At 32.5% G+C, this 26,624-nt stretch overlaps 1 protein-coding gene and 1 non-coding gene across 7 annotated transcripts; one reads left to right on the forward strand and one right to left on the reverse strand.

Moving 5' to 3' along the window:
- Positions 1 to 6,969: 6,969 nt before the first annotated feature.
- Positions 6,970 to 7,053, forward strand: TRNAM-CAU. The gene is given in 2 exon segments: positions 6,970 to 7,007; positions 7,018 to 7,053. It is a non-coding gene; the product is annotated as a tRNA-Met (tRNA).
- A 449-nt stretch (positions 7,054 to 7,502) lies between these two features.
- On the reverse strand, positions 7,503 to 24,991 carry LOC117918891 (N-acetylglucosaminyl-phosphatidylinositol de-N-acetylase). 6 transcript variants are annotated; one of them, XR_004651968.1, is made up of 13 exons: positions 24,851 to 24,989; positions 22,145 to 22,264; positions 22,005 to 22,065; positions 21,510 to 21,580; positions 15,157 to 15,221; positions 14,854 to 14,898; positions 14,690 to 14,770; positions 13,969 to 14,036; positions 9,599 to 9,650; positions 8,208 to 8,368; positions 7,958 to 8,020; positions 7,710 to 7,793; positions 7,503 to 7,624 (listed from the first exon to the last, which is right to left on the reverse strand). XR_004651968.1 is itself a non-coding variant. In XM_034835858.1 (12 exons), exons 2-12 carry the CDS (start codon positions 22,251 to 22,253, stop codon positions 7,772 to 7,774), a joined length of 798 nt encoding a protein of 265 aa, XP_034691749.1. In that variant the 5' UTR covers positions 22,254 to 22,271; positions 24,851 to 24,989; the 3' UTR covers positions 7,503 to 7,771. The 6 variants fall into 6 exon arrangements, 5 of the variants coding, with proteins under 5 accessions (XP_034691749.1, XP_034691750.1, XP_034691751.1 ...); XM_034835858.1 differs by having other exon boundaries at positions 7,503 to 7,793; positions 22,145 to 22,271; XM_034835859.1 differs by having other exon boundaries at positions 7,503 to 7,793; positions 9,599 to 9,647; positions 24,851 to 24,987.
- Between the last annotated feature and the right edge of the window lie 1,633 nt (positions 24,992 to 26,624).

The following is a 26,624-nucleotide window of genomic DNA, read 5'->3' on the forward strand; positions in this document are numbered from 1 at the left end:
ATGGTGGTCTTTATGATCTTGTATGTTGATGACATTTTACTCATTAATAATGATGTAAGGTTATTATTATCGATTAAGATATGGTTGTCTACTTAGTTCCAGATGAAAGATCTAGGAAAAGCGCAGTATATTCTTGGGATTAAGGTCCTTAGGGACCGCAAGAATAGGAAACTTGTGTCATCTCAAGCTACCTACATAGATAAGCTTTTGGTCAAGTATGTGATGTAAGATTACAAGAAAGATTTGTTACCTTTTAGGCATGGAATTCCTCTTTCTCAGGATCAATGTCCTAAAACACCTAAGGAGAAAGAGCGCATGCAATCAATACCCTATGCCTTTGTAGTGGGTAGTCTTTTGTATGTGATGTTATGTACTAGGCCAGATATTTGCTTTGAAGTGGGTATGGTGAGTAGATATGAGTCTAATCCAGGTTTAAAATATTGGACAACTGTCAAGCATATACTTAAGTATCTTAGCAGAACAAGGTATTATGTGCTTGTGCTCCAAAGTGTTGAGATATTTTAAAGGGTGACATCATGGTTAATAAGAAACCTTCTATGGGGAACCTAGTGAATCCCTTCACCAAGACATTGACAAAAAGAGTCTTTGTTGGTCATAGGGATAACATAGATTCCAAATGAGTATCTAGCATGCTTTATAGGCATGATGCTTTGAGAGCTGGTGAGAGAATGTTGGGATAGAGCCCTTAAAAGCATGACATGATGTAATAAAATTAGAATTCATTATTTATTTAATGATGTTCTAGTTTCACTTTTATCTATCCTCATTCCATGTATAATAGTTTATGAGCATTGTTGCCTACATCATTTGCATTATATGTTACTTAGGTGAATTAGTAGTTACATAGAAGATCTAAGTCATGGGTTCCTTGCAAATAGATGACTTGTTCACAACTGGTTCATGGGTCTGGGCAACCCATTAGAGGTTGTAAAGCACTACCTCCTAATAGGAGGGATGGTTGGTCTTGTTTATCAGGATGGGTTTCCCATGGTGAGTGCACTAGTGTGTATGGCTACATACTGCTTCATTGTGTTGTCTCTCAACCTTGAGAGAATATTAAGTTAGTGTCAAAGTTAGCAATGACTTTTACCTACGGGTGAGATCGTAAGTTGATTGTATATTCCCTATGGATTGGGTCATCAATGATGGAAGTTGGTAGTAATAAGTATTTTCAATAAAGGGACCACGATATCTCTTAAGATTTAGACAGTGTGTCCCCTTGGGTGATCTTAAGGAGGTGTGTTCATGAAAACTATGCCATAGTAGTTCCTTAAGTGGAACTTGACATAAGCTCTTTTGAGAGCTAAGATATGTCAATTAAACACATAATAGGAGAATTTGTAACTCAAGGATGGTAGAGGTAGTCTTGAAAGGTTGATAACTTTCACCTTGATAGACTACGGACACCAGTTCATGGGGAGACTGAACACAATGGATAGTAGGTCATGGACCTGAGCACTTAGTGTCTCATTGTTATTTACATAGGATACTGAAGCTCGATTGATTCTTTGTAGTGGGATGTTGAATCAACTTTAAAATTGGATTCTAAGGGAGTCAGTATTCCCATGGGTCCCAGTGGTCTCCACTCTAAGCTCATATACCTTGTTGGCATGGGTTATGAGAGTCGGATTGGTTTAGGTTCACTTTTGTGCATAAAGGCATTTTGGTAATTACGCAAGGTTACATAAGGGTAAGTGAACAAGGTCTTTAAATTGGGATAATTGATTAATTAATAGGGTCTATTGGGTTAATTAATCAATTAGAACTCATTTTGGGCTAGATTAAGTGACCCAAGCCCGTGTAGGCTCAAGTCACTTAAGCCCATTTAGGAACCCTATAAATACCCTCTAGGGGTTAAGGTTTCCATAACTTTTGTCTTCCACCATCCAAAGAGATTGAGATTCATAGCATCCACTCTCTTTTCCTTACCATCGGAAGTATGCCAAGATCAAGGTTTGAGTCATCAGGCGGAAAATTTCAGGTTTACGAGACTTTTGCAATTTCGATCTTCATCTTCACCATATGGATTTGATTCAGGAACATCCGAATATGAGGTATGGTTTTCATTAGCACTTTCTGAATCCTTTTAAAGTATGAAAATGTTATTTTTCCATTGTGTATAGGATTTAGAAAAAGGCTAGGATAGTTATGCATGTTCCTAACCTGATCTGGACTTAGGAAATAGAGATATCCAGGTTTTTCCCTTCATCTTCATCCCATGGGTTTTCCTAGAAGAGCAAGTTCATCAGCACGTGTCTTTATAAATTACATGTGTTCAATGATTGTTTAAGAACCTTTGGTAGCATGCTTGAGTTGTTCCTTAATCGGCTTAATGTGGCCTCGAGAAGGATGTGCATAGGTATTGGCAAGAGTAGTCCAAGCTTCATGTGACGTTTTGGCCTATTGAATGAGTGGAATAATAGACAAAGTGGAGAGCTAACTAAGGTACCAAAAATTAATTTATCCTAACATGCCCAAGTGTGGTATTCCAAATTGGGTGCAATTGTATTAGTTTTCGTGATAGTGGCTAGGGACCATGGATGAGATCCATCAATAAATTTTTAAAGATCATAACCAGTGAGAAGTACTTTAATTTAGAGTTTCCATAAAAGGTAATTAGTGGAGATAAGTTTGATGGTGTTTTGATTGGAGATATGAAAGAGTGAAAGGTTTATTGGGTTCTTTGGGCATTCAATATGGCAATTTAAACATTTCCAACAATGATGTGGTGGGGAAAGAGAAAAGAAGAAAAAATAGGCAAAAAAAAAAGTGAAGCTCTGATACCATAAAGAGGAATAATAGATGAGAAAAATATGGTATATCATTCTCATTAATGATTATGAATATTTATATACAAATACAATTGAGTTCTATTACAATTCAAACTTTATTTCATACTTTAATTCAAACTAATAGTAGACTTCTACTCTTGTTCAAATTCCATATTCTACTATAATTCGAATAATAATAAATAAATAAACACTAATAGTTAAATTAAGAATGACCATTTAAATTATATATTTTCTTTATTAAAAACCCGCACATCCAACTGCACCGTTGTCATTACTGGTGAGTATGGGTTAGGGGTAAGGATTGCAACAACAAAAAAAAAAAGGACGTAAGGATTGCAAAAAAGAAAATAGGACCAAAAGGCTATAAAAAGAAAATGGAACCTAAAATAGAGAAGTGTCCTACGTATGGGGTTGAGAGTGAGGATTGCAAAAAAAATAAAAAATAGGACCTGAAATGGAGAAACAAGAGGGAAACAAAAGGTTTAAAAAATGGGGGAACAAGAGTAAAAGGGTGTCCATGTGGGTAAAAAGTGTTAAATTGGATATTATTTTTGTGAAACCAAGGTTTGGTTAATCTCAGTTTTGATGATAATAAAACAAGGTTTGGAACTAATGATTATATTTCAAATGTGATTAGGAAAGAAGATTTCCAAAATGGTAATCACAAAGACAAAATCAAGTTAAAGGAAAATCAATAAGAAGAATAATACCTCAAAGAGAAATGTTTTTTAAGACCTAAGCTTCATAGGATCTCTTTATAAGGTTGGTGCACTAGGTTTTTCATGTATTACATTTTTTATTTATGCACCAAAATCATCCAAGAGTTATTTTTGTTTTAAATCTTTTAAAATTGGATGATTTCATGTTTTCAACTAAAACCTTGTGTCAAATGCTTTCCAAACTTGTTTAAAAGGTTTTTAAGTTGAAAAATATGGTTAAATGGCTCAACCGGTTGAACCAGATAAGGAATCGATCGATCTATTTAACTCAACCGATCGAGGGGTGCAAAAACCTTCTCTTTTTTCCAAAATGCTTGTTCAACCAGTCGAGAGGCGGTCAAGGGGCGGCCGAGGTCCAACGGTCATCTGCCACGCATTGAATGCTAACAGCTAGTGAACCGGTCAAACCGGATCTCAATCGAACAAACCCTTAACGGATAGTTTGATTTTTTTTTCCTCTATAAAAATGCTCAAATCTTCATTATTTTGAGAGCTTAATCTTCCTAAACATTTCTTGAATATATTTGAGTCTTAGGAGAGTGTTTTTTAGTGCACCATTGTTCTTAAACTTGCATATCATTAGTGCACCTTTCAATCCTAATTTTTCTTGTATATTTAAGCCTAAAGTTTTGTACTATGATATTATGAAATTGTTTCTTATCTTCATTTATAAATCTTTAAGATGAAGAATCTAAGTGTGAGGTATCACTTAGAGATTCTTAAGTGGGGGGTATCACTTAAGGGGTTATTCAAGAGTGAGGTATATGTTGAAGATTGTAAAGAGTGTTCGGAGCCTAAAGTCCAAGAGGATGGATTGGAACCATAATCCAATTGTATTGTTTGAAGGGTTGGTTTGGAAGCTTTGAATTAGTGGAACCTCAAGCTTGGAATTGAAGTTAGAGGAGAGTTGATGGAAGTCGGGTTATGTTGAACCACTATAAAAATCTTGTGTTTTCATTATCTCTTCCTTACTTTTTTACTTTATATGCAATTGTTTTTATATTGTTTTATTATATATTTGCATATAATTGTTTCTTGTAGTCACATAATTTAAATTTACAAAAAGAGACCATTACCCTATTCACCTCCCTTATAGGGTGATTAACTTAAATTAAATTAGCTCAATTTTTCTAACAATTTTCAAATCCAATCTATTTATGAGAAAGCAAATTTCAAAATAGCAATATTTTGGTCCAAAACTCTCGATATCTCCATGTGAATGTAGTTAAATTTAAAACTCTTTGGCTCAAGTTTCTATGTTTTTTAAATGCTAATGCTTTTAGATTTACTCAATTTTGCTATTTGAAATGTCCACAGCTTAACAGGCTTTTGTAACGAATCTTTCCATGTAAATAGTGAAATGGGTAGCGTGATACGACCAGCTAAACCATTTAATAAATGGGTTAAGTATTGACATGATTATAATTCGTTGCCAGGCACATTTAACCTATTTAATTTTTTTTTTAAATAGTTACTTTAACTTTAATTTTTAATTTTTAAAAAATCTTAATTAATTTAATTATATAATTTTAATTATAATATGTTTATAATATAGAACTAAATTAAAATTTTAATTTTACACTTATTTATAGTTTTATTTAATTTTTAATTATAAAATCTTTTTAATTTATATAATGAAATATATAAAATTTTATTTAGCTAATTATTTATTTATTTTTTTAACTATATGATATTTATAATTAGAAAAAGTATTTTAAATGTTTTCTAATTTTTAAATATATAAAATTAATAACTTTATATGGTTAAATAGGTCATAAATGGGTTAGATCATAAATGAGTCATTTTGATATGATTAACTAGGTGGTGTTTGTTTTTTTACTTAATTCTAAATAGAACCTTAATACTTAATAGTGTTAAATATTAGGTTATTTGCTTTTGTAGTATTTTATTTTTATTAAGTATTAAAAAATAAATAAATAAACCAATATGTTATTTTTTTTCTATTTAGAAAAAGCTACATATTTTGGCTTTTTCTGTTTAGTAAAAAGTTTATAATAAGTCATGAAAAAATAGAAAAACAAACAACCTAAATTCTAAAACTAAATTGTTTTCAGCAAAAAGCTAAAAAAACAAACACCACCTAAGTAGAACAATTTGACAAGAATAAATAAATAGATTAAATAGTTAAGCTCGATTTATTTATTAATAAAACAAAATTCCTAATTTTTTTTATTAATTGTTGACTTAAAATAAATCAAATAACCATATTTCATATAATTGGAGTAAAAATAAATGTACCACGAATTAGGAAAGTTGACTTCAAGAAAAATTGAATATAACTAATACACATTCAATTTTTTTTCCTTTTCTCTCTTATTTATTAAGCAAACTTATATTTAAAATTTTTTTGAAGAATCCTTATTCAAAAACCAAACCAATAAGAATCAATTAATTTGGATAAAAAAAATGGGTCAAAAATAAAACCATAGATTAATAAATCCATTATTTTCGTATCATAATTCATCCCATTATCAACTAATTAAATTTTGTAAATTTCTCAATATTCTTTGTTTGGAAAATAAAAACACTAAAATCATATAATTTGGATCACAAGTAAATTTTTCTATAATTTTCTTAAATTCAGACCCTTACAATATAATAAAACCAAAATTAATTAACTCTCATCAATTGAAATAAAATTTCTTTTAATAAATCTCTAAAACATAACTCTCACTTGTATAAATATTCATTAAAATCAACATTTTCCATTAGCTTTGAAAATAAAATTTTAAAATTTGATGTTCTTAAATTCCCCAAATTGAAGTTCTACAAAATAATGAATTAATCCCAACAATTGAATCTAAATATGCACCATTTACAAATAAATGAATAATTATGAAAATTTTGACCATTTGTTTACTTAGCAATTTAAATTCTAATTTCCTAAGTAATTTTATAATTTACCATCTTAAACTTATTTCCTTTGTAATCTCTTTTCCGTTTTGGTATAATTAGAAATATATCATATTACCAATTTTTTTTCAAATATTTTATTTTAATTATAAAAGATTTAATATTTTTTTAAAACTGCTCTTTGTTTTTGTTGACTTGAGGTGCATTACAAGTAATGTGTATAATTTAGTATTAGAAAATCGATTGTTTCATCTCCCCAAAAGACAAAAAGAGCCTATTACCAAGACTCTTTCAATTTAAAAGGAATAGAATAATTAATATGTTATATAAAAGGCTAGTAAAACTAAATTATCTCATTATTGAACTTTATTAATGGTTAGTAACATAATTTGATAAGACTCAACACTTAAATTAGTTTCAAAATGAACTATTACATAAAAATTATACACATTTTATGTTTGAACATGCGAGAAAAAAAATTAATTAAAAAATATGGAACAAATAGGAAAAGTATGATTGATTTTATGTAAAGAAGAAAAATATTTGTGTCAAGCTTATCGGATGGGGTGGTGGCGCAGTTGGCTAGCGCGTAGGTCTCATAGCTAAGAGTAATCCTGAGGTCGAGAGTTCGAGCCTCTCTCACCCCACCAACCTTTTTATTTCGTTCAATTTATTTTACTAGTGTCATTATTATTTTTTATTTCTTTTTTAATAATTTTGAAAGGACTTAGTGGGTTATTTTATTTTATAAATAAGGATTGCCCATCACTTTATTATTTTATTTCATGAATCAGGATGATAAAGACATTTTACTGATTTATTTTATTAAATAAATATTAAAAGGAAAAAGAAAAAAATATAAGTTTTTCTTCACATTTGATTGCTAATGAAAATATCGCTCTTATCCAAGGAAATGAAGAAGATGTCTCAACTATGAGCTAGGAGCTATGCAAGGCATGTTTGGAAGACCCTTCCTAAACATTAAAGCATTAAGAGAACATAGATTTTAAGGGTAGATAGAATTCTCAAAACATGGATCAAAGAAGGAAGCAAATTTTTTTTTAATTATTATTTTTTTAAAATATCAAGATGATCCTTATTTTGAATAAAAATGTTTATAAAATACAACTATTCAAACATAAAATTCAATCACATCAACAAGAACTACTTGCTATCCTACTACTCTTCAACGCCTTGTGTTAGTCCTGCACTTGATCCCTATACAAATCCCAAGCAAGTAGCAATCCAGTGGGAAAAAGCTTTTTGCTGCAAAAATACAATGCAGTCAGGATATGTGTAATACCTTGTTTGCTTGCAAGTTATTTGATGTGACCAGTAGGTGGACAAATTGTGGTCTTCAAGCTCTCATAACACCGGATTGTGAGCTCTGCCAGTCAAGTTGCCAAACAAATAATAAGTTAAGAAAGGTGAAAGGCAAATATGCCAATTCCTAAGTCGAAGTGACGAAACTAGTGGGTGGATCATCAGTCGACAAAAACAGGAGACTAGTAGTAACTATTCATTATTGATTGTGAAGGCTCACACACCTACTTGATCTTTCTAAGCCTGTTCACGTAAGTATAACTGGAAAATGATACAAAAAGCTTCCGGAACCTGCACAAGTAAAATCAATATCACTACCAAAGGAAGAAAAATAACCGAGTCAGCCACTTATGTTTAGATCCATCTCGTTGAAGTAGTGAAACCTATCATGAATTTACTAACATTGACAGATAAGGAATTGTTCAAGGATTCCATCCCATCATAAAGTTAACTCAGGCATATGGGGAAGCATACATACCAAACCCATTGGCTCCGGTGTTGGGCCATTGCTAGAAAGCTTTTATGAGGATTCTCGTTAAGCAAGCAATGCATATTTTCACTTGGGTAACGCATGGAAGATAAGATGGACAACCAGATATCAATTGGTCCACTATACTTGCGTAATATGTTTGTACTGACCTGAAAAACAATGAGATCAATAAATATGGTAACTGGAAACTCCTGTGGAATAAAATGTCAAAAAGAAGCCCCACAAAACCTTTAGGAAAAACTCCAAGAAATTATTCAATCCCACAATAAAAATAAATTAAATGAACCATGTTGGACTCCTTGTCTCCTGAGTTTTTTACTAAGCCAGACTGGATCAAAGCCAGGCAGGGCTAAGGATTACAGTCCAGGCAGGGCCCAGAGTACATCACCTGCCTGGCAGTTTTACGCCCCTAGGCATACTCATACTGGCCATCTAATCAGCATGAAATGCAGCATGCTTATTTTAAAGGTCGGATTCATGATTTGACATTGCCCTATTTAGGAGAATTACTATAATACAGATTGCATTAGTTAGTAATTCAATTTTTTCAATTTCTTTGAACAATTGAAAAGATTTTAAGAGTAATCTCACCAAAGAAGCCGGTATTCAAATCAAATGGTGAGATATCAATCTTTTATAGTTATGCTATTAACTTGAGGCCACCAAGTAGTGGAAATACCTAGAGCAAGTATGCAAATAAATGCTAGATGTTTATCCCAAATGGCTGCATGCTCTGGCTGCATACTCCCTCACAGCACCAAAGCAAATCCACTCAAATGGATTTAGGAAAAAGGGGTGTTTTAACACACACACACACACACACACACACACACACACAAAAAAAAAAAATGGAAAAAATATTTTACACATTTCTTGTGGATCGATAACTATTTCCATGGCTTCCAGGATTGAATAGTTTTAAAGGGGTGTAATCCAACCTTCAATTTGTTCAGCACATTCTTTCCCTTTCAGTTGGTATAGAGTATAACCATGCAAGAATTTTACAGCTATACCTTCTTCACCTAATCTATGAAAATTATGAGAGGGAGAGACACTAAGGTGGTGTTTGTTTTTTACTTAATTCTAAATAGAATTTTAATGCTTAATAGTATTAAGTATTAGATTTTCGTTTTTTTAATATTCTATTTCTATTAAACATTAAAAAGTAAAGAAAAACCAACACAGTATTTTTTCTATTCAGCAAAACGTTTATAATAAGTTATGAAAAAATAGAAAAACAAACAACTTAAAGTCTGAAAACAAATTGTTTTCAGCAAAAAGTTGAAAAAACAAACACCCTCTAAGTTGATGAAATGCCAACAAAATAGCAAGTGAATAAAAACATGAGGAGAAAAACAAACAAACAAATAAAGACATACAAGTTCCCATGCTTCAATATTTCTCTCTGAAGTATCATGTAAGAGCATCCTGCTTACAGTACAAGAAATGGGAAAAAAAATTAATTTCAGAAAATATTGTAGTGAATACCATCTGTTGACTTTGCAGATCAGTTCAACCAATGTAAGAAACCAATATAGCCCACAGGTTGCAGTTTTACATCATCAGATTTTAGATTTGTGATTATATAAGAGTTTTTTAGTTTTTAACTTTCAATTTTCACTTAAAAAGAAAGAAAAGGAAAAGAATAAGAAGAAGAAAAAAATTATTCAACAAAAAGGACGGCACTAGGAAGTGTGTCATCACATATTACAGTAAGTTAAGGAACATTAAAAAATCATCAGAGCTCAAACAATCATAATGGAAACCACAAAACTGATCATTTGATCAAATGATACTAGGTAGCATAGAAATTATACAAACTACTACCATACCCATGTTAGCAAAAATTTGGTGAATCACTGCAACTCAACCACTTAAAACCAACCAATATGGCTTGAAACAGTTAATCTTGCATTGCCCATGGATTAGGTTCAAAGTATACCATGGAACTTTATCCAAGAGAAGTTTGCACAGGTTTAAAATACTAGAACAGTTATAGAACCAGGGAACTTCATCCCAAAACTTGAGATCGGCTTTAAGAATCAAAGTATGATCCATCAAGGTTTGAGATTATACCCACAAGCTATGCAAATTAAGTTATTGATAACCCAAAGGTAACCAAGGATGAAAATGTAGATTTCAATGGAAACATCAATGGTTCGATTTTATGGAAATATTGATATCAATATTGGTTAAAATATTTAAATCATGAAATTGAGGTCAAAACATGGAATTTTAGACGGAATTTTGAGAAATGATAACATAATCAATAATGCACAAATTAAATTGGTTTTTTTTTTTTAATAAAATAAGATATGTATAATAAAATTAGTATCATTTGTTAATAATATAATGTGTGTTGATAACAAATAAGACTTTGAGAGTGAATAGCTGATACTGAAGTGAGATAAAAAAAAAATTTCAATAAATTTCAATATTTGAAAACACATTACATTTAATACTGAAATGATAACCTATGTGCCTAGAAGATAATTGACGACAATCAAATACTATCTTGGTCTAAACAATATTAGTACCATGTGATGGAGTTTGCATAATTTTGTATGTAGTTATGAACATGTCAAACATAGGTCTTGATTCCTTTCCACTACTTCTCCATGAATAGGAAATTGTGAGTCCACTCAAATGTTTATTTGAATTTCTCCTTGTGCCATATTAGGAACTCTATATGACATTTCTCGAGAAGAACAATCAAAGATCTCCTGACTACCATATGTTAATCATTGTCTATGACTATAAGGATGATAACCTTGAGGTTGAGCCCCATTAAATGAGTCACTACAATGAGTCCCTACACTCATGAATACAAAACTCAGGGAAAGGAACTCCTCAACATATGATGGTAGCCTTACATGCTTAGCACCATGTCTTCTCATATATTGCTTCCCAACAACTTCTATGTCTAGACCTACTCCTCCACACCCATGGTCTTAGTGTTGTGTGCAACATATATGGTCAGCTTCACCAATAAACGGGCTCAATTGTTGTTGACTTATGTCCTGTTGCCCACAATCCCCTCCATAATTTCCTCTATCATCTCCTTTCCATGTTGATATTTTCCCAAAAATATTAGGAAATATCAATAATATTTTGGCACATGTAGTGTTCTATCATTCTCATATTAGCAATATGGAGATTGTGACAAAATTTTGACAATTTATTGGCACTATTTTAAAGAGATTTTGCAGATTTCAATTTTAATCCACCTCCCATGATGGCCCTTTCATATAGGCAATAATATCAATTCCTTCATCCTTAGTGGCAATGGATTAACCAAACACTTTAGTCATCCTTAGTGGCAATGAATTAACCAAACACTTTAATGGCTCAGGTCAAATTCCACATTCATGGCGCAAACTTTTTTTGGAGGGAGTTGATCTAAGCCTTATATGGCTCGATCCCTCATTCCAAGTTGAGTAAGGCAGATTTGATGGATGGAGTCATTGAATCTCTTACAAGAACCAATCTATTGTTTACCTTTCACAAAAATTTCAAAAGCAGAAGGGTAGTGAAGCTCCTTCAAGGCCCAATTGTTTGCCATTAGGAATATGACTTTGAATCAATACCATGGCAATGGCAATGCTAGGATGTGATTATGGGTGGACATTGTACTACTTTTTACAGTGTGCTATAATTTTGTTGCACTATTTTATGTTTGTATACTAGGATGTGTTACACTTTGTGAGTAAGAATGGTGTTATTACCTGTTTTATTATAGGTATTTTTATGTTTACATTTTTTTTTTACATAAGCTTTTGTGGATCTATCAACTACTATTACTTCATTATTATTATTATTAATCGAATACAAAATCTCATTGCCATTAAATGATTAAGTACAAAGAAGGATGGGAAGTCCTTCCCCCATAACAACCTTACAACACTAGATCAAAAAGTAGGAAGGGCTATAAAATGATACCCTCTTGGAGTTAGAAAATCACACAGAAAAGAGATCAAATATTTTAGTCCCCTCTTTATTAATGAATCCATTTCTTGATCAACTAAGCAAAGAATTCAACAAAAGGAGCACCCCACTTTGAGGCAAAATCAAAATTAGTGACAACCCCCATCTAGCTTCCATGAACCTCTTCTGTTTCACTTGTTATTTTGTGAAAGATGATACAAAAATCCGCTTTTGGGGGGACTTGGATTAAAATCCCTTACTGAGCAGTTACCAAACATCTATAGAATAGTGAGGTTGAGAAACTCTATTATTCCCTCAGTGCCGGCTTTCTCCTCCCTCTCTATACCTCAGAACTTCAATTTTTGTCATAATCTCTTAGAGCAAGAAGTTGAGGAGCTAGCTTGTCTAATGTCTGCTTTAGCACATAGTCTATTTGCCACCCACTTTTCCTAACACAAAAGCTTGGTCCTTGATGTCCTTGGGAGTGTCCTCAATTAGCACCATTTTTAATGCCATCTCTGCTTCGACCAATTTAAACCCTTTTATTCCTACAAATTTTATTTAGAAATCCAAAGCTCTAACAAAAGTGAAGGCTTTTGCATGGCTTGTGGCAAATAAGAAAGTTAATACTAATGACTTGCTTTGATAGAAAAGATCATACAAAGTGATTAGTCCAGATTGGTGTGTTATATGCAAGGGGAGTAGGGAGTCTACAAATCATGCTTTTTTACATTGCTCTATTGCAATGACGTTATGGCGTAGATTGTTCCAAGTTGCAGGAATTGATTGAGTTTGACCTACAAAGGTGGAGGACATGTTGATTATATCGTTTAAAGTTTTTAGGGGACTTCCTCAAGGTAGAACACTTTGGCACATTACTAGCCTCACTTTGATTGGACCATTGGGTGGGAAAGGAACGCAAGGATTTTTGAGGATAAATAGAGAACCTTAGAATCAATTTGGGACTTTTTCTATTTCTATTATTTACAATGGGCTTCTATCAATGAAGCTTTTGCAGACATCCAATTGAACCTTATTATGCTAGATTGGAACCTAGTTTGCAAGACCACGGGATATAACTATAGGCAAATCTCCCTCTACCAAAAGATTAAAAAGACCTTCAACTTTGGCTATCTTCAAGCCGTCCAAAAAAGCTAGTCTCTTCCTTAATGGCTAGGTCCTCTGCAGCATGTTCAAGAACACTCATACCAGTATTCCAAGATGACCTGTTAGCCAATTCCTATTTGTCCTAAATCACCCAGAGGACATCCGCCAAAATTCAGTTTAACAACACCCATGGGAAGAGGTATCCAAATAGGTAGTGTCTCCTCCTTTGACAACCTAGTACATTTGCACATTAGGTTCTAATCTAGATAATGCTTACAGGACTGCCCTCAGATGTTACAAAAGTCAATACCTAGAGGGATGAAGAGAAATAGAATTGATCCCACTGTCTTTAAGGCTCTCCATCTATTTGCAAAAATCCTTGCTTTCCTTTCCCATAAAATTTCTTCTGCATGACCATGTGATTACATTAGGCATGGTCATAAAAATGAATAGAAAAGCACTTACATACCACTCATAACCAATAATGGTTATGCTAGAATTATTCAGCTACATCAACTACCATATTGTCATAAATAGTAGCTACTCTCTGTTTTGGGGAAATTTCTTCTATATAACCATGGGATTATAGTAGCCATTGATTTTGCATAGTAAACTCATCCATAGATTTAAAATCATTATTGCATGTACCATGATTGAAGTGGTTCTTTGAACATAACAAGTTTATAAATGGAATTTAAAAGTAAAAAAATCAATTTACCATAACCCTCGATGCACGTCAATATGATTGCAATGGCCTGAAACACCATAATCATCGAAAGTAATTATCTGAAAGAACAATATGAAAACGGAAGTTTAGAAACATAAAACAAAATTAGTGTAGAAGATAGAGATAAATGTCGTAATGGAATGAAGTAAAACATCTAGCCAATCAATAATACCAAGTAGCATTATTTAAAATCTAAATCTTTGCATTAGGATAAATTGAATTTAATTAGAGGTTATCATGAATTCAACCTAGTTTAATACCAATCACTTAAAATTATAGGTTAAACCCAGTTTAATGCTAATTACATTTAGTTAGTGCCTCACGGCTAGGGAAACATAAGAGTTGCTAGACAATTAATTTTCCTAATATATATAATCAAATAAATTGACATTTTTGTAAGCTATCATTTGCATATTTTTTATGTTCTTACTTTATCATAAACAATTATAAGATCTTAGGCCTAGGAAATCACATAATTGTCCTTTTACGCCATCTCAAGTTTCAAAAGTTTGAGTTAGATCCTTGTGATTTTGGATTAATTTATGAATTTGAGATTCAGGGTTTGACACACTCCTTGTTGCAACACCATCAAAAGCTAAAAGGTTGAAGACCCTTTAACAATGCAAGAATTCATGTCCATACGATAGATAGTGAATAAACTCACTGTGGGCTAAGGAATAACCTAACTAGCAAATGGAAAGCAAGATCTTACTGTGTCAATGGCATGAGAAATAACTTCCTCTTCAATGATCTTTGCCAGTAAAGCATGATTCCACACTTTCCCAAAACCATCCTAATAATGGCACTCAAGTCAGATTATATCCAAACTTATACCTCAAGATGTATTTCAAACTATACTACCAGTTAAGGTGGAACCTGGAAATCTGGGTGGTCCAGGATCTTCACTTGTTGAAGTGGAACCTGCATATAGAAGTTAAAATGAAACAAAATAATAGGGTAATTACTGGATGATTTTTTTTCAAAGCTTACAGCTGAAGAACTCTATGTCCTGTGAGCACCTATCATTGGTATGAATGCAAAGCTGGATAAATAAACTCAGGAGCAATGAAAACATAAAAAACTAGGTGGAGATGCATATAGAGAAGCTTGGATTTTTAGCTGCCAGAATGGTGCTGGGAAAATACAAAACATGCATTGTTCTTTTGACCTATTACGCACCTTCAGAATTGCACTAGCCTGGTAGAGCTCTTCTTTTCTAATATTTCCCATGCCATCTGCATTGCCTACATAACAAATAAAACTGATGGAAAAAAAATCCATAAAACAATATATCAAACATATCATAGAATTGAAGATGTTATTCAATGTGCCCCTGTTTTAACTTCCTCAAAAAAAGATGCATTAGAAAGTAAACACATAGCTAATATAGGTGTACACTTTTCTTTGGATGGGCGTGACTAGTAACACTTCAAATACCCCAAGAAAGAAAAAAGAGTGAAACAAATAGCAAAAAGAACCACTCAACAGGAAATCCTTCCCCCGGCTAACACTTTACTAAATTAGGCCAGAATTGTGGGATCAAAATCCTCTAAAACAGTAAACTTCATGTTTTCCACCAGTTGTAATTCAAATCGCAATCCCCATATAAAGTGCCACTGAGACAATAATTGGAAATAAAATATCTCGTACATAAGTGAAAACCACGAATTTTACAGTTTCTCTTATCATGAATGACCTACAAACTATCAAAGGAAAAATAGCTGAAATAACTAGTAGGTTCCTGTTGTGTGATAATGGATTTCACATTAATATTGTACAATCCAAAGTAAGAGGATAATCTTTTTATAGGCAAACAACAGATAATAAAAGTGCCAACAAAAGACAGCGCACCCTCTATACACAGGAAGTATGCAAGAGGCACTAGAGGTGGAAAAAATAAAAAATAAAATAAAAATAAAAATAAAAACAAACAAACAAGAACAAACATGCTAGCCAAAAAACAGCAAGCTAAATGTCATAGACTGTTTGTCTGGTGTTCATGACTATAGCGAAAGTATTGATCAAGATTAGTATGTTGACTGATTTGAGCATAAAAAAATGGGAATTGCTCCAGGGAAAGGGCATGAAAGTGGTGTTGGAAGCTTTTTCAAAGTTCAGGCAGGCCAACCTGGTTAAGTTTGGGGAGCTTGTCGCTAGTCAAGGACTTGACAATAAAGAGGAGCTTGGCCACTCCTACATAAATTGATCGAGAGCTAGAGTCGTTCCCTTAATGAGTCCATGGCAGGACAAAACCAGTCAGCATAGAGCATTTGAAATGGATGGCATGCAGACTAAGCCCCTTGATTCATGCCCACAAGGGTTGCTACATGGGCCGTGCCGCTACATTGGAACTCTAGGCCTGTGACAAGTGGTATCAGAACGAGACAGAAGGTCAAGCATAGCAGTGTTCCCTTCTAACAATCTTTGGCCAAAGAGTTATCTCCCTGATGGCAATACAAGTAGCCTATGAAGCCTCATGTTTCGACAGTGGAAAGATTGGCATTGTGGCGTGTAGCGAAGCTACACTTATGAGGACCTATGAGGGAATATGGGTGCCTCTAGATTGCAAGGTGTCGCTGGTTATTCTAGTAACACATAGGGGTGTCGCCTACTAAGGGTGGAAGTTGGTGTCTAGGTGCACACTTCCGGGGAGTTACTGGGTTAACAGTTCTGGGGTGTTACTGGGTTAACAATTCCGGGTGTTACTGGGTTAACACTTTCGGGGTGTTACTGGGTTAATATGACGAGTGGATGTCGCATCCTGGGTGAGTGGATGTCCCCTTCGGCCCATTTGGTATAAGCAGCGGACCTTTGGTGATTAATGACTCATGGGAAGCAGCAACGTTTGAGGGCATCATTTGGCAAAGACATAAACCCCTACACGAGGGCGTGCAAGAGATTGGGTGGGGGAGAGTGTCACGAACTGTTTGTCTGGTGTCCATGACCGTAGCGAAGGTGCTGATCAAGACTAGTATGTTGACTGATTTGAGCGTAATGAAATGGGAATTGCTTCAGGGAAAGGGCATGTAAGTGGTGTTGGAAGCTTCTTCAAAGTTCAGGCACGCCAACAGGTTAAGTTTGGAGAGTTTGTTACTAGTCAAGGACTTGATAATGGAGAGGAGTTTGGCCACTCCTACACAAATTGGTCGGGAGCTGGAGTCGTTCCCCTAATGAGTCCATGGCAAGACAAAACCAATCAACATAGGGCAATTGGGATGCATGACGTGCAGACTAAGCCCCTTGATTCATGCCCACAGGGGTCACCACAAGGGTTGTGCTGCTGCATTGGAACTCTAGGCCCGTGACATAAAGCTAACTATTCCTACTTGAGATTATCTAAGAAATCCATCAATCTAAAATTCTCAATCCCCAATGAAGCCCTAGACCACTCCAACAAGGTTCTAACAAAGCTCTCTTAATTTTTAATCAAGAAACTCTGTCATTCAATATTTGATCATCATGCTCTCTCTAAAAGCATCAAAACAAGCAAAAGGAAGCCATATGTTACACTTTCTGCTACTTATCCAAACCTTGAACCTTCTATCCCATCAGGAGATCTTTAACTGAATCTAGAAACATCCATTGCAATCTAAAATTGCCAATTAGAATGTGATTTTCTGATTCTTCATTAGTTTAACTTTAGACTACAGCCGTTCATCATCATCCACACCTCATAAGGAGTTCAATGGTTGAGATCTTCCTCCATGTCATTCCTAGACAACAAAACATGTTGTCAATGGAGCATAGGTACCTCAAACTTTTGGGCCAAGGGACAAACAATGTTTTCAAAACTGAACTAGTCATTGAATCAAAAAAGTTATTGACCACAATTCATTAGTCAAATCGGTGGTTCAACCACAGTCAAACCATGATATCCACATGACTTCATAAATATATAATTTATACTTTTATTAAAACTAATAATAACTATAATAAATTAAGAATATATGTATATACATAAACAATTTAAAAGCTTAGCAATATTTTATTGTTTTATCTTTAGTATTAAATTAAATCATGAACAAATAAATATAAATGTATTAATAGTTTAATTTTATTAAATAAAACAATGTATAGTATGTAAGCTTGAACATATATTCAAGATAGATGAAAATTTCCATTATTTAATTTTATCTACATATCAAAGTTATACATCCTATTATTTTATAATTTTAAAAATTATTACATTGTTTAACTTATATTATTTTCATACTTATCATTACAAAAATAAATGTGGAATTAAATATTCATGTTTATTTGAGCAAAAATTTAAAACATCCAATTATATATATATATATATATATATATATATATATATATATATATATACAACATTATTTTACAAAAGTGGCTCACTGGCCAACCCTTGGCCTGCAATAACATCCTTTTGCATAAATTAAATCAAGATACATAGAATTGGACTCATGTGTGCATAATGGGGAGTGGCCTAATGCCATCCATTTTTGCATAATGGAAACTAGAGAGTGACCTAATGGGCTTTAGGTTTGAAACGGGTCACCCCAGTGTCCCACACCGGAAACTAATAGAGTTGATAAGGGCTTTAAATTAATTCCTGAAAGATGAGGTTACAGCACATGTGAGCCACAGTGAAGAGTTGATTAGATAGTTGGTTAGTGGACCTTGGTCTTAATCTTGTTTCAGTGCAATTTCCATTTTAGCTCAAAGCTACTCCACCCTTTTTGGTAAAAAATTCTCTATCCCATCCCACATCGAAAACAAATAGGCTTGATGTGATCTTTAAATTAAATCTAAAAACAAGCATCTATAACACGCATGAGGCGTATGGAGAGTGGCCTTTTGAGTTCAAATTTGCTCTACTGCTTGCGAACTCATAACATAAATGAGCTCCATTAATAGATCCACCTCCCATATCTCTCAATCCTAAAAATATCTTCCAAAATGAGAGGAACAATGGCCCCATCCTCCCATAAACTATCATTCTAGCATATCTAGCAGAGGCTATACTTAAAAGCAAAGGGAAAGCCTTTTATAAAGAGCACTGCACTCATCTGTCTAACCCGAACCTAGTCCCGAGCCTATTCTTGACCAGAATAGAAATTCTAAGGTAGAATTCTTCTCATTCTCCTATAATATCTTTCCACAATCCCACATGAAGGTCTCTCTCACCTTTAGCGCACCGCTCCCCCAAAACCTCTTCATCTTGCCAAACTTGCCTTAGATGATCTTTCTCTATGACTGTCATACTCATAAGCATATCTCCACAACCATTTTCCAAGAAATGCACCACTTAGAGCATCCAACTTTCTAGTAAGGCACCCTCTATGTTTGATATCCTTCCATACAACCTTCTAATTCCCTGGGTGCACCTTTCTCCCCTTTGAATCTCTCCCCCAACAAAAAGATTCTAAAATTCCAATTTGATTCACTTTTCTAAAAATTACAAATAAGGATAGGAAATATGTTGGAAGACTCAAAATGTTGTTATTAATAAGGGACAACCTTCTCCCGTCAAGTGAATGCCACTTCTTCCAAAAGACCAATTTACTTCTCCACTAAGTCCCACACCACAAAAGACCTATGAGCTGCTCCCAAAGGCACTCCAAGTTCATGGAAGGAAGGCTTGCAACCCTACAACCAAACAAGGAGGACAATCTATCCACCCCTTCACCTCACAAACAAGAATTATCTCATTCATTTGCAAATTAAAGTTCAAGCTTAGCACAAGCTCAAAACAAATCAACACTCATTTCCAATGTCTCTACTTTACACGCTATCCTCATAGAAAAGTAAAGTGTCATCTATAAACAAAAGATGAGAGACTTTCGTCCCTTCCCCTCTACCTCCTACCTTAAAGTCACTATTAAAATCCTTACTACCTTCTCTAGATATCACATAACAAAATGCTCCAATAATTGAAACAAACAAATAATGAGAGTGTGGATCACCCTATCACACATCTTCTAAAGCTTCAAAAGAACATTGTAGTACTATTCACCAAAATCAACATTCTCAAGGTAGACATACAAAAATGAATCCACTCTTTGCTCGAATCTCATTTTTTACTTGATTGAATTTCTAATTTATGTAATCGTAGGCATTCTCTACATCTCATTTGCACAATAATCCCACCTCAAAGCTTCGTTCCTGTGAATCTATAGCCTCATAAGTAATCAAGGTTGCAACTAAAATTTGTCCATCCTCCACAGACATTTTGGGACTCTAACACCACATTTGCAATCACCTTTTGTTGGCTTGTTCATCAAAACTCTTGCTAGAAGTTTATAAAGGCCCCCATCAAGGTTTCAAAGCCTTGATGTGATCAATGCATCCCCATCCCCTCTAACTCGCCTATCCATCTTTTATGAATAAGAATCAGAAAAGTGACCTTTAGGCTACATTCAAAGAACTCATTAAGATGAAGTTCCTTCAAAAACTCCATTGCCTCTCTTCTCATGATAGGCCAACAAACCTTTCGGAAAGCCATTGAAAAGCCATCTAAGCATGGCGCTTTATGTCCACCCACCTCTGAAAGAGCTGCCATCACCTCCTCTTCTCCAAAGAGAGCCTCTATACCTTATCCATACCATCAACAGCTTTGAAGAAATCACCCTCAACATCGGGCCTTCTAGGTATTCTAAAACATGAAATAAAAAAATTGACAAAATTCCATCATTCCATTATGCTTCCTTATAAAGCCAAAACCCTTTTCGATTAAATTGGCTTATAAATTGCCTTCCTTATAAGTATTAGCCGTCCAATGAAAACTTTTTATGTTTCTACCCCCTTCTTAAGCCATAAAACTCTCAACTTATATCTACAAGAAGTTTCCTCCAAAATGGCTAAATGACTAAATATTTTCTTTACCAATATTTATTTTGCTTTAGCTCCTTAGAAAAACGATGATTAGAAAGAGATAATTGAACATGATCTGACTAACCATGCCTGCCTCTTATGTATGAAACTACTTTTTCATTGTAAACCATATGGAAAATTGTACAGGATGCAAAATTCAAGACTTGCTTCTAGTATCTATATACCAACTCAAGACATGCTATACAACAACCCAAGACATGTGAACCCATGATTCTAATCTTCATTTGAACCGTTATGTATTTATCATTCTCAGTACTACGTATTTATCATTGATTGATTTAAACAATGTATGGGGTCTATTCAAATTTATTTATCAAAATATATATATTGTCCTCCTCAAATTTAAACCAATCAATCTGACATGATCCAATAAAGACACTCAAACATTTGATGAGAGCTTCAACTTTCTCTATGTTCAGCAGCAAGATGCATAGCATGCTAAGTGTGAAACAAAAGTTCATAATGGAGACAGGACTCAAGTTCATAGAATCATTAACAGAAAAGTGTATTCCAGTGGAATTTGATGCATTGCAGATAGGTACCTTTTTTTTATGAGAAAATGGCAGATAGGTACTTCAAATAATACAATACAACTAAAGATAAGAGATTCACATAAAACCATATCTAAATGGCCATAAATTCAAAGATTGAATCACAAGTCAACAACAGTGCATTACCAGTTGACATGCATAATAAATGAAGATTATGCCCCCTTGAATTCAGGAAAGTTATTGTTGGAGAAAAGAACCTGCAGTAATGATAAATAAGTTCTCAAACAAACACAGGATCACACAACATATAAAAATTGATTAACTCCCATAATAACAAACACAACAAATATGCATGTCATACCAGAAATAAATCAAACAAGTACAAGTGGAACATGAAAAACTGACCTTACTCTTAAAAAGAGAAAAAATCCTAGCATTTCAGTCGGAGTTTATAAGCTACTGAATCCAACTAGTATTAAAACATAATCATACTACACCATTATAAGACTTATAGGACTGAGTATGGATACATTACTGATGTTCCAGAAACCTAATTGTAGTAGATAGGATAAGATTACAAAAAGTTGCAAACTAAACTGTCAAGCAATAAAAAAAAATTCATGCAATTATTAAAGAAAAAAAAAAGAGAATTTGTCTGTGTATATGGATTTTAAAGCTTACATAGACTCATCATCAGGATGGGCAATAACCAGCAAGACATTTCTCTTTTGAAGAGCCTCTCCTGATTTTGGTAAGTAAAATTTATTAAAACAAACGATAAAAACCAACAATAAGGAAAATCTTATAAGGATTTTTCCCACCATTATTCAAGAATACAGTCTTGGATGGCGAGAATGATGCTTGGCGAGTTTTACATAGAGAAGCTACCCAAACTAAAACAACTGATATGATAATCAAGAGCCACGCCATCTATCCCACACCTGAAAACTATGAAAAATTAAAATTAAAAGATAAAAAATTAACAAAAAAATAACATAAATTCAGCTTAATATTTTACATTGTTGTATCTTATTATAATATTACTTATAATCAAATTGAAAACATTGAGCTTGTTTGGTAGTGGAAATGAGAAAAGTTTTTTGTATGTCAAAACAAAAGAAAATGAAACTTACACAAAAAACACATTTCATAGCATGTTATCCACATAATTTTCTACAAACATTTCTTCAAAAAAGGTTCACATAAAATGAAATTAGGAAAAAAAATCCAAATAGAAAGAGAATGATAAAAGAGGGGGGAAAATAAAAAAAATAAAAAAAATAATCATCATATTCGTATTCATCATAAAAACAACTGAAATGATTAATGATTATCAGTTCCAATTTCTTAAAGGAACTTGAAAGAAAAAATTGTTAAGCTATCGTATTCATATCTACAGGTCAAAGGATTTAGATCATTGAATATGCATGAGGAGCTAAGTCATTGAATAAAGAGTTAAAAATGGGATCAAAATACAAATAATGGGATCCAAAAGCATATACATGATACTATTAATACCATTAATTGATAATGTCTTTTTAATAGATTCGGAAAGAAAAAAAAAAAGGTAGACTTGGGTGCTCAAACTAGACCCAAACAATTAATCCTCTTGTATTGTTGACAAGTTGCTGCATCAGTCATTGATCCATGAATTGGGGGTAGGCAGTTACGTCACCATTATCCTGTGATTGAGAATGGCTCTTCACTGTGACCAGCCACAAAGGTACTTGATGAATATATAGCTGGCACAAATAGAATATAGCAAGACACTCACTTGTCGTATGTGAAGGACACCTACCACCTGCTTATTCTGCTATGCTTTACTACCATTTTGTGGTTATAAATTTTCCATGTCCTTATTGTAAACCAGCATACATATGAGTGTGCAGGTATATAGCTTGATGGATAACTAAAGAGGGACACTTAGGGCTACATATGGAAGCACCTGGCAACTATTTAAGGCAAATTACAACTTGTTATGCATAATAATACTACCTTAAGCTAGTTTATAAAAGATAGGGATTAATCCTCAGTATGGAGGACTGATCTCCTCTTTATGGACTTGTGGACTGTTGCATTTTTTTTTTTTTTTTTGATAGGTAAATAAAAGAAATATATTAAGAGCGCAAAAGGTGCACTTATAGAAAGGCCTCAATGGGGACCCTCTATATTGGTCTAAACCGTGAAAAGAGCCACCCACTACTGCACAGATCAGCAGGTTTACCATGCCTTAACAATTAACAATTAAAACTAGAGAGCCTGATGGACAAGATGTTGTAATTTTTTACCAGAAACTAAGGCGATTGGACCGACTTTTATCTATAAGGGTATGAAGTATTGGGCAGATATAAGATTGATTTGTTCAGCTAATTTTGAACAAGAACTGGAATACCTGCAGGATTGGTTGCAGAAGATTGACACAGGTTTCAATAGCAATCAGCATTCTAAGACAGACCCGACATTTTTTGGTATACCTAACTGGGCTTCATTAAATTGAAAGAACACGGCCAGTTTATTAAACCTTGGTTCATGTTGGGACTTGATTCCAGCAACAACTGGAAATGGTGGTAGTTGATCTTTAGCTATTGGTCCATCCAAACTCTGGGTTCAACTGAAACTAGAAATGAGGATGAATAACTTCCATATATGTCTGCAGTGTTGCACCACCGCATAAAATCTTCAAAAGTATTCTCTGATTTTAATGGCAGAAGAATTCGATTCCGTTCAACTGTGCTGGAATTTTAACCCAGCCCACAATGCAAGTAGCCATTAATTAGTTTATCTTTAATGCTATATCTTCCTCCATTAAACTGAAATTTATTGGGGTTTCCAGGCAGTTTTGTTGAAAAGTTGGGTTTGAAAAAGAACAAATTGAATGTTGACTTAAGCAGTCTTACATTACAAGTTCATTAATCAGTCATTCTTTACTTTCAGCAATCTGCAAAACATTACCAAGTCTAGCCAACAGAGAGATCGTAATAACAATAACAATAAAAATAAATATACAAAACACCAAGACAATGGGTGAACAATTCAGCTGATAAGCATTGAGTTCACACAAGGATGCAGCTGAAACAACAATTTACAAATTTGATTCACTGATCAAGCCCAGAGTCGACCAAAATAGAAAATCCCCCAAATCAAATAGGTTCGGAAATTAACCCAACTGCTGAAAATCAAGCATTTTGACCAAATAATATAACAAAATACTTTCAATCAAACCAAGACATGCAATCTCTTTGACAAAAATAGCATCCAAAGAACCAAAAACCCATCTCACATCTTACTTAAAATCAAAGGAACTTTCCATCAAAGTCTCAAAAATCAGATTCCTCTAACATTGCAAACAAAAATAAACAAAAAAAAAAAAAATATACACAAATCAAATGCAAAAAAGAAGAAGAAAAACCTAGAAAATCAAAAAAGAGAAAAACCTCAAAGTCAGACGAAATCTCCACGAAGAAGCCGAAAAAATGGGACAGAAATAATGAAAGAAGGGAAGAAAAACATGATAGAAAAACCCTAACCTGAGAGACGGGTCTCTTCTTTGTCAATTCTCTACGTTCCGAACACTAGGAACCCCTTCTGTCTGTTGTCCACAGGCTCGCAGAGCAAGGAACCTACTCTATCGTCGACGGTTCTTTTCATTTTTTTTTAATTTTCTTTGGTTTTCAAAAACTATAGTGAACAGGTGAATGTTCTCTAAATGTTGTGTTTTTATTAAATCTTGTTTTTAAAAGCAATTTACCAAACATGTAAAACAATTTAAAACCTAGGGCCGGTGTTTTTAAAAATTGTTTTCAAAATAGATAAAAAAAAAAAACAGTTTTTAAAAATTTTTAAAAAACAATAGTGTTTTACAAGATGTTTTAAAAAATAATTTTTAAAATAAAAATCAAAAAATCAAAAAGCTTGTTTGGATGAAAAAAATTGCATTATTTTTAAAAAATTGTATTATTTTTAAAAAATAATATCTTACTTTTATTTTATTAAAAAAATTATAAATTTAATTTATAATAATATGAAATCAAATTTAAGTTAAGTCTTATTGAAAAAATAAAAATTAAATCTACAATTTTGTATGAGTTAAAGATAAATAAATTTTTTTAATTATAAAATGATTTTTTTTATTTTACTGAAACAAAAATTTCTTTAAAAATAATTTTAATCCTCATTTTTAATACAAGTTAAATAAGAATTTTAATTATTTTTTTGTTTGAACATGGTTTTTTATGTTTTTTTAAGTATTACAATATAAAAATAATTTTAATATTCATTTTTAATACAAGTCAAATAAGTATTTTAATTAATTTTTTTATTTCTTATTTGACCATGATTGCATATGCTTGTTTTTAGAAATTGTTTTTAAGTTAAAAAACCAAAAAAAAAAAATGTTTTATAAAAGGATATTTAGCAAGTTGTTTTTATAAAAGGGTTTTAAAAATAAAAAAATAAAAAAATAAAAAACAAAAACAAAAAATAAAAAGACTTGTTTGCATAAATTGTTTTTCTAAAAAAAAAATTGTTTTGATTTTATAAAAACATTTTTAATTCAATTTATATAATATTAATTAATTAAATTTAACTGGAGTCATATTGAAAATGAATATATTTTTTAATTACAAATTTTATTTAAAATAAATAGTTTTTAATAAAACATAAATAGTAATATTATAATAAAATCATAAATTATATTTTTAGTAGAAAATATACTATTTTATTATATGTTAGAAACATATTAACATCTTTGCATTTTTTTTAAAAAAATAAATACTACTAATTATCAATAGTGTTTTATTTAAAATGAATAATGAATAAAGTTTTATTTTTTAATATATAAATGAGCTAAGTTTTTTATTACACATGCACAAATTTAATACTTAATTTTGAACATAATATTTTATAATGTTTTTATTTAGTTTACAATTAATTGAATCAGTATTTTTTATTATAAATTATTCTTAAAAATTAAAGGATTTATTAAAGAATTTAAATTATTAATTATGTGTTAATTTATAATCTATTCACCTAGTGAGAAAATTAAAAAAAGAAATAGTAATTATTTTTTGCTCTTTAACACCCTATAAAAAAAATTAAATATATTATATTGAAAGATAAAATGTCATATAAAGAAAATATCTCATCATGATAAAAATAAAAATATGAAATAACTACATTTAAAAAAATATTTATTAGTGAAGAATTTTTATATGATATTTTCATAAATAGAGTAGAATACAATTATTTACAATAATTAGGACATTAGAAATTATATAAATATTATAAAATTGGTGTGAAGTA

This window comes from Vitis riparia, chromosome 7 (genome assembly GCF_004353265.1).
Source record: "Vitis riparia cultivar Riparia Gloire de Montpellier isolate 1030 chromosome 7, EGFV_Vit.rip_1.0, whole genome shotgun sequence".
NCBI lineage: Eukaryota > Viridiplantae > Streptophyta > Magnoliopsida > Vitales > Vitaceae > Vitis > Vitis riparia.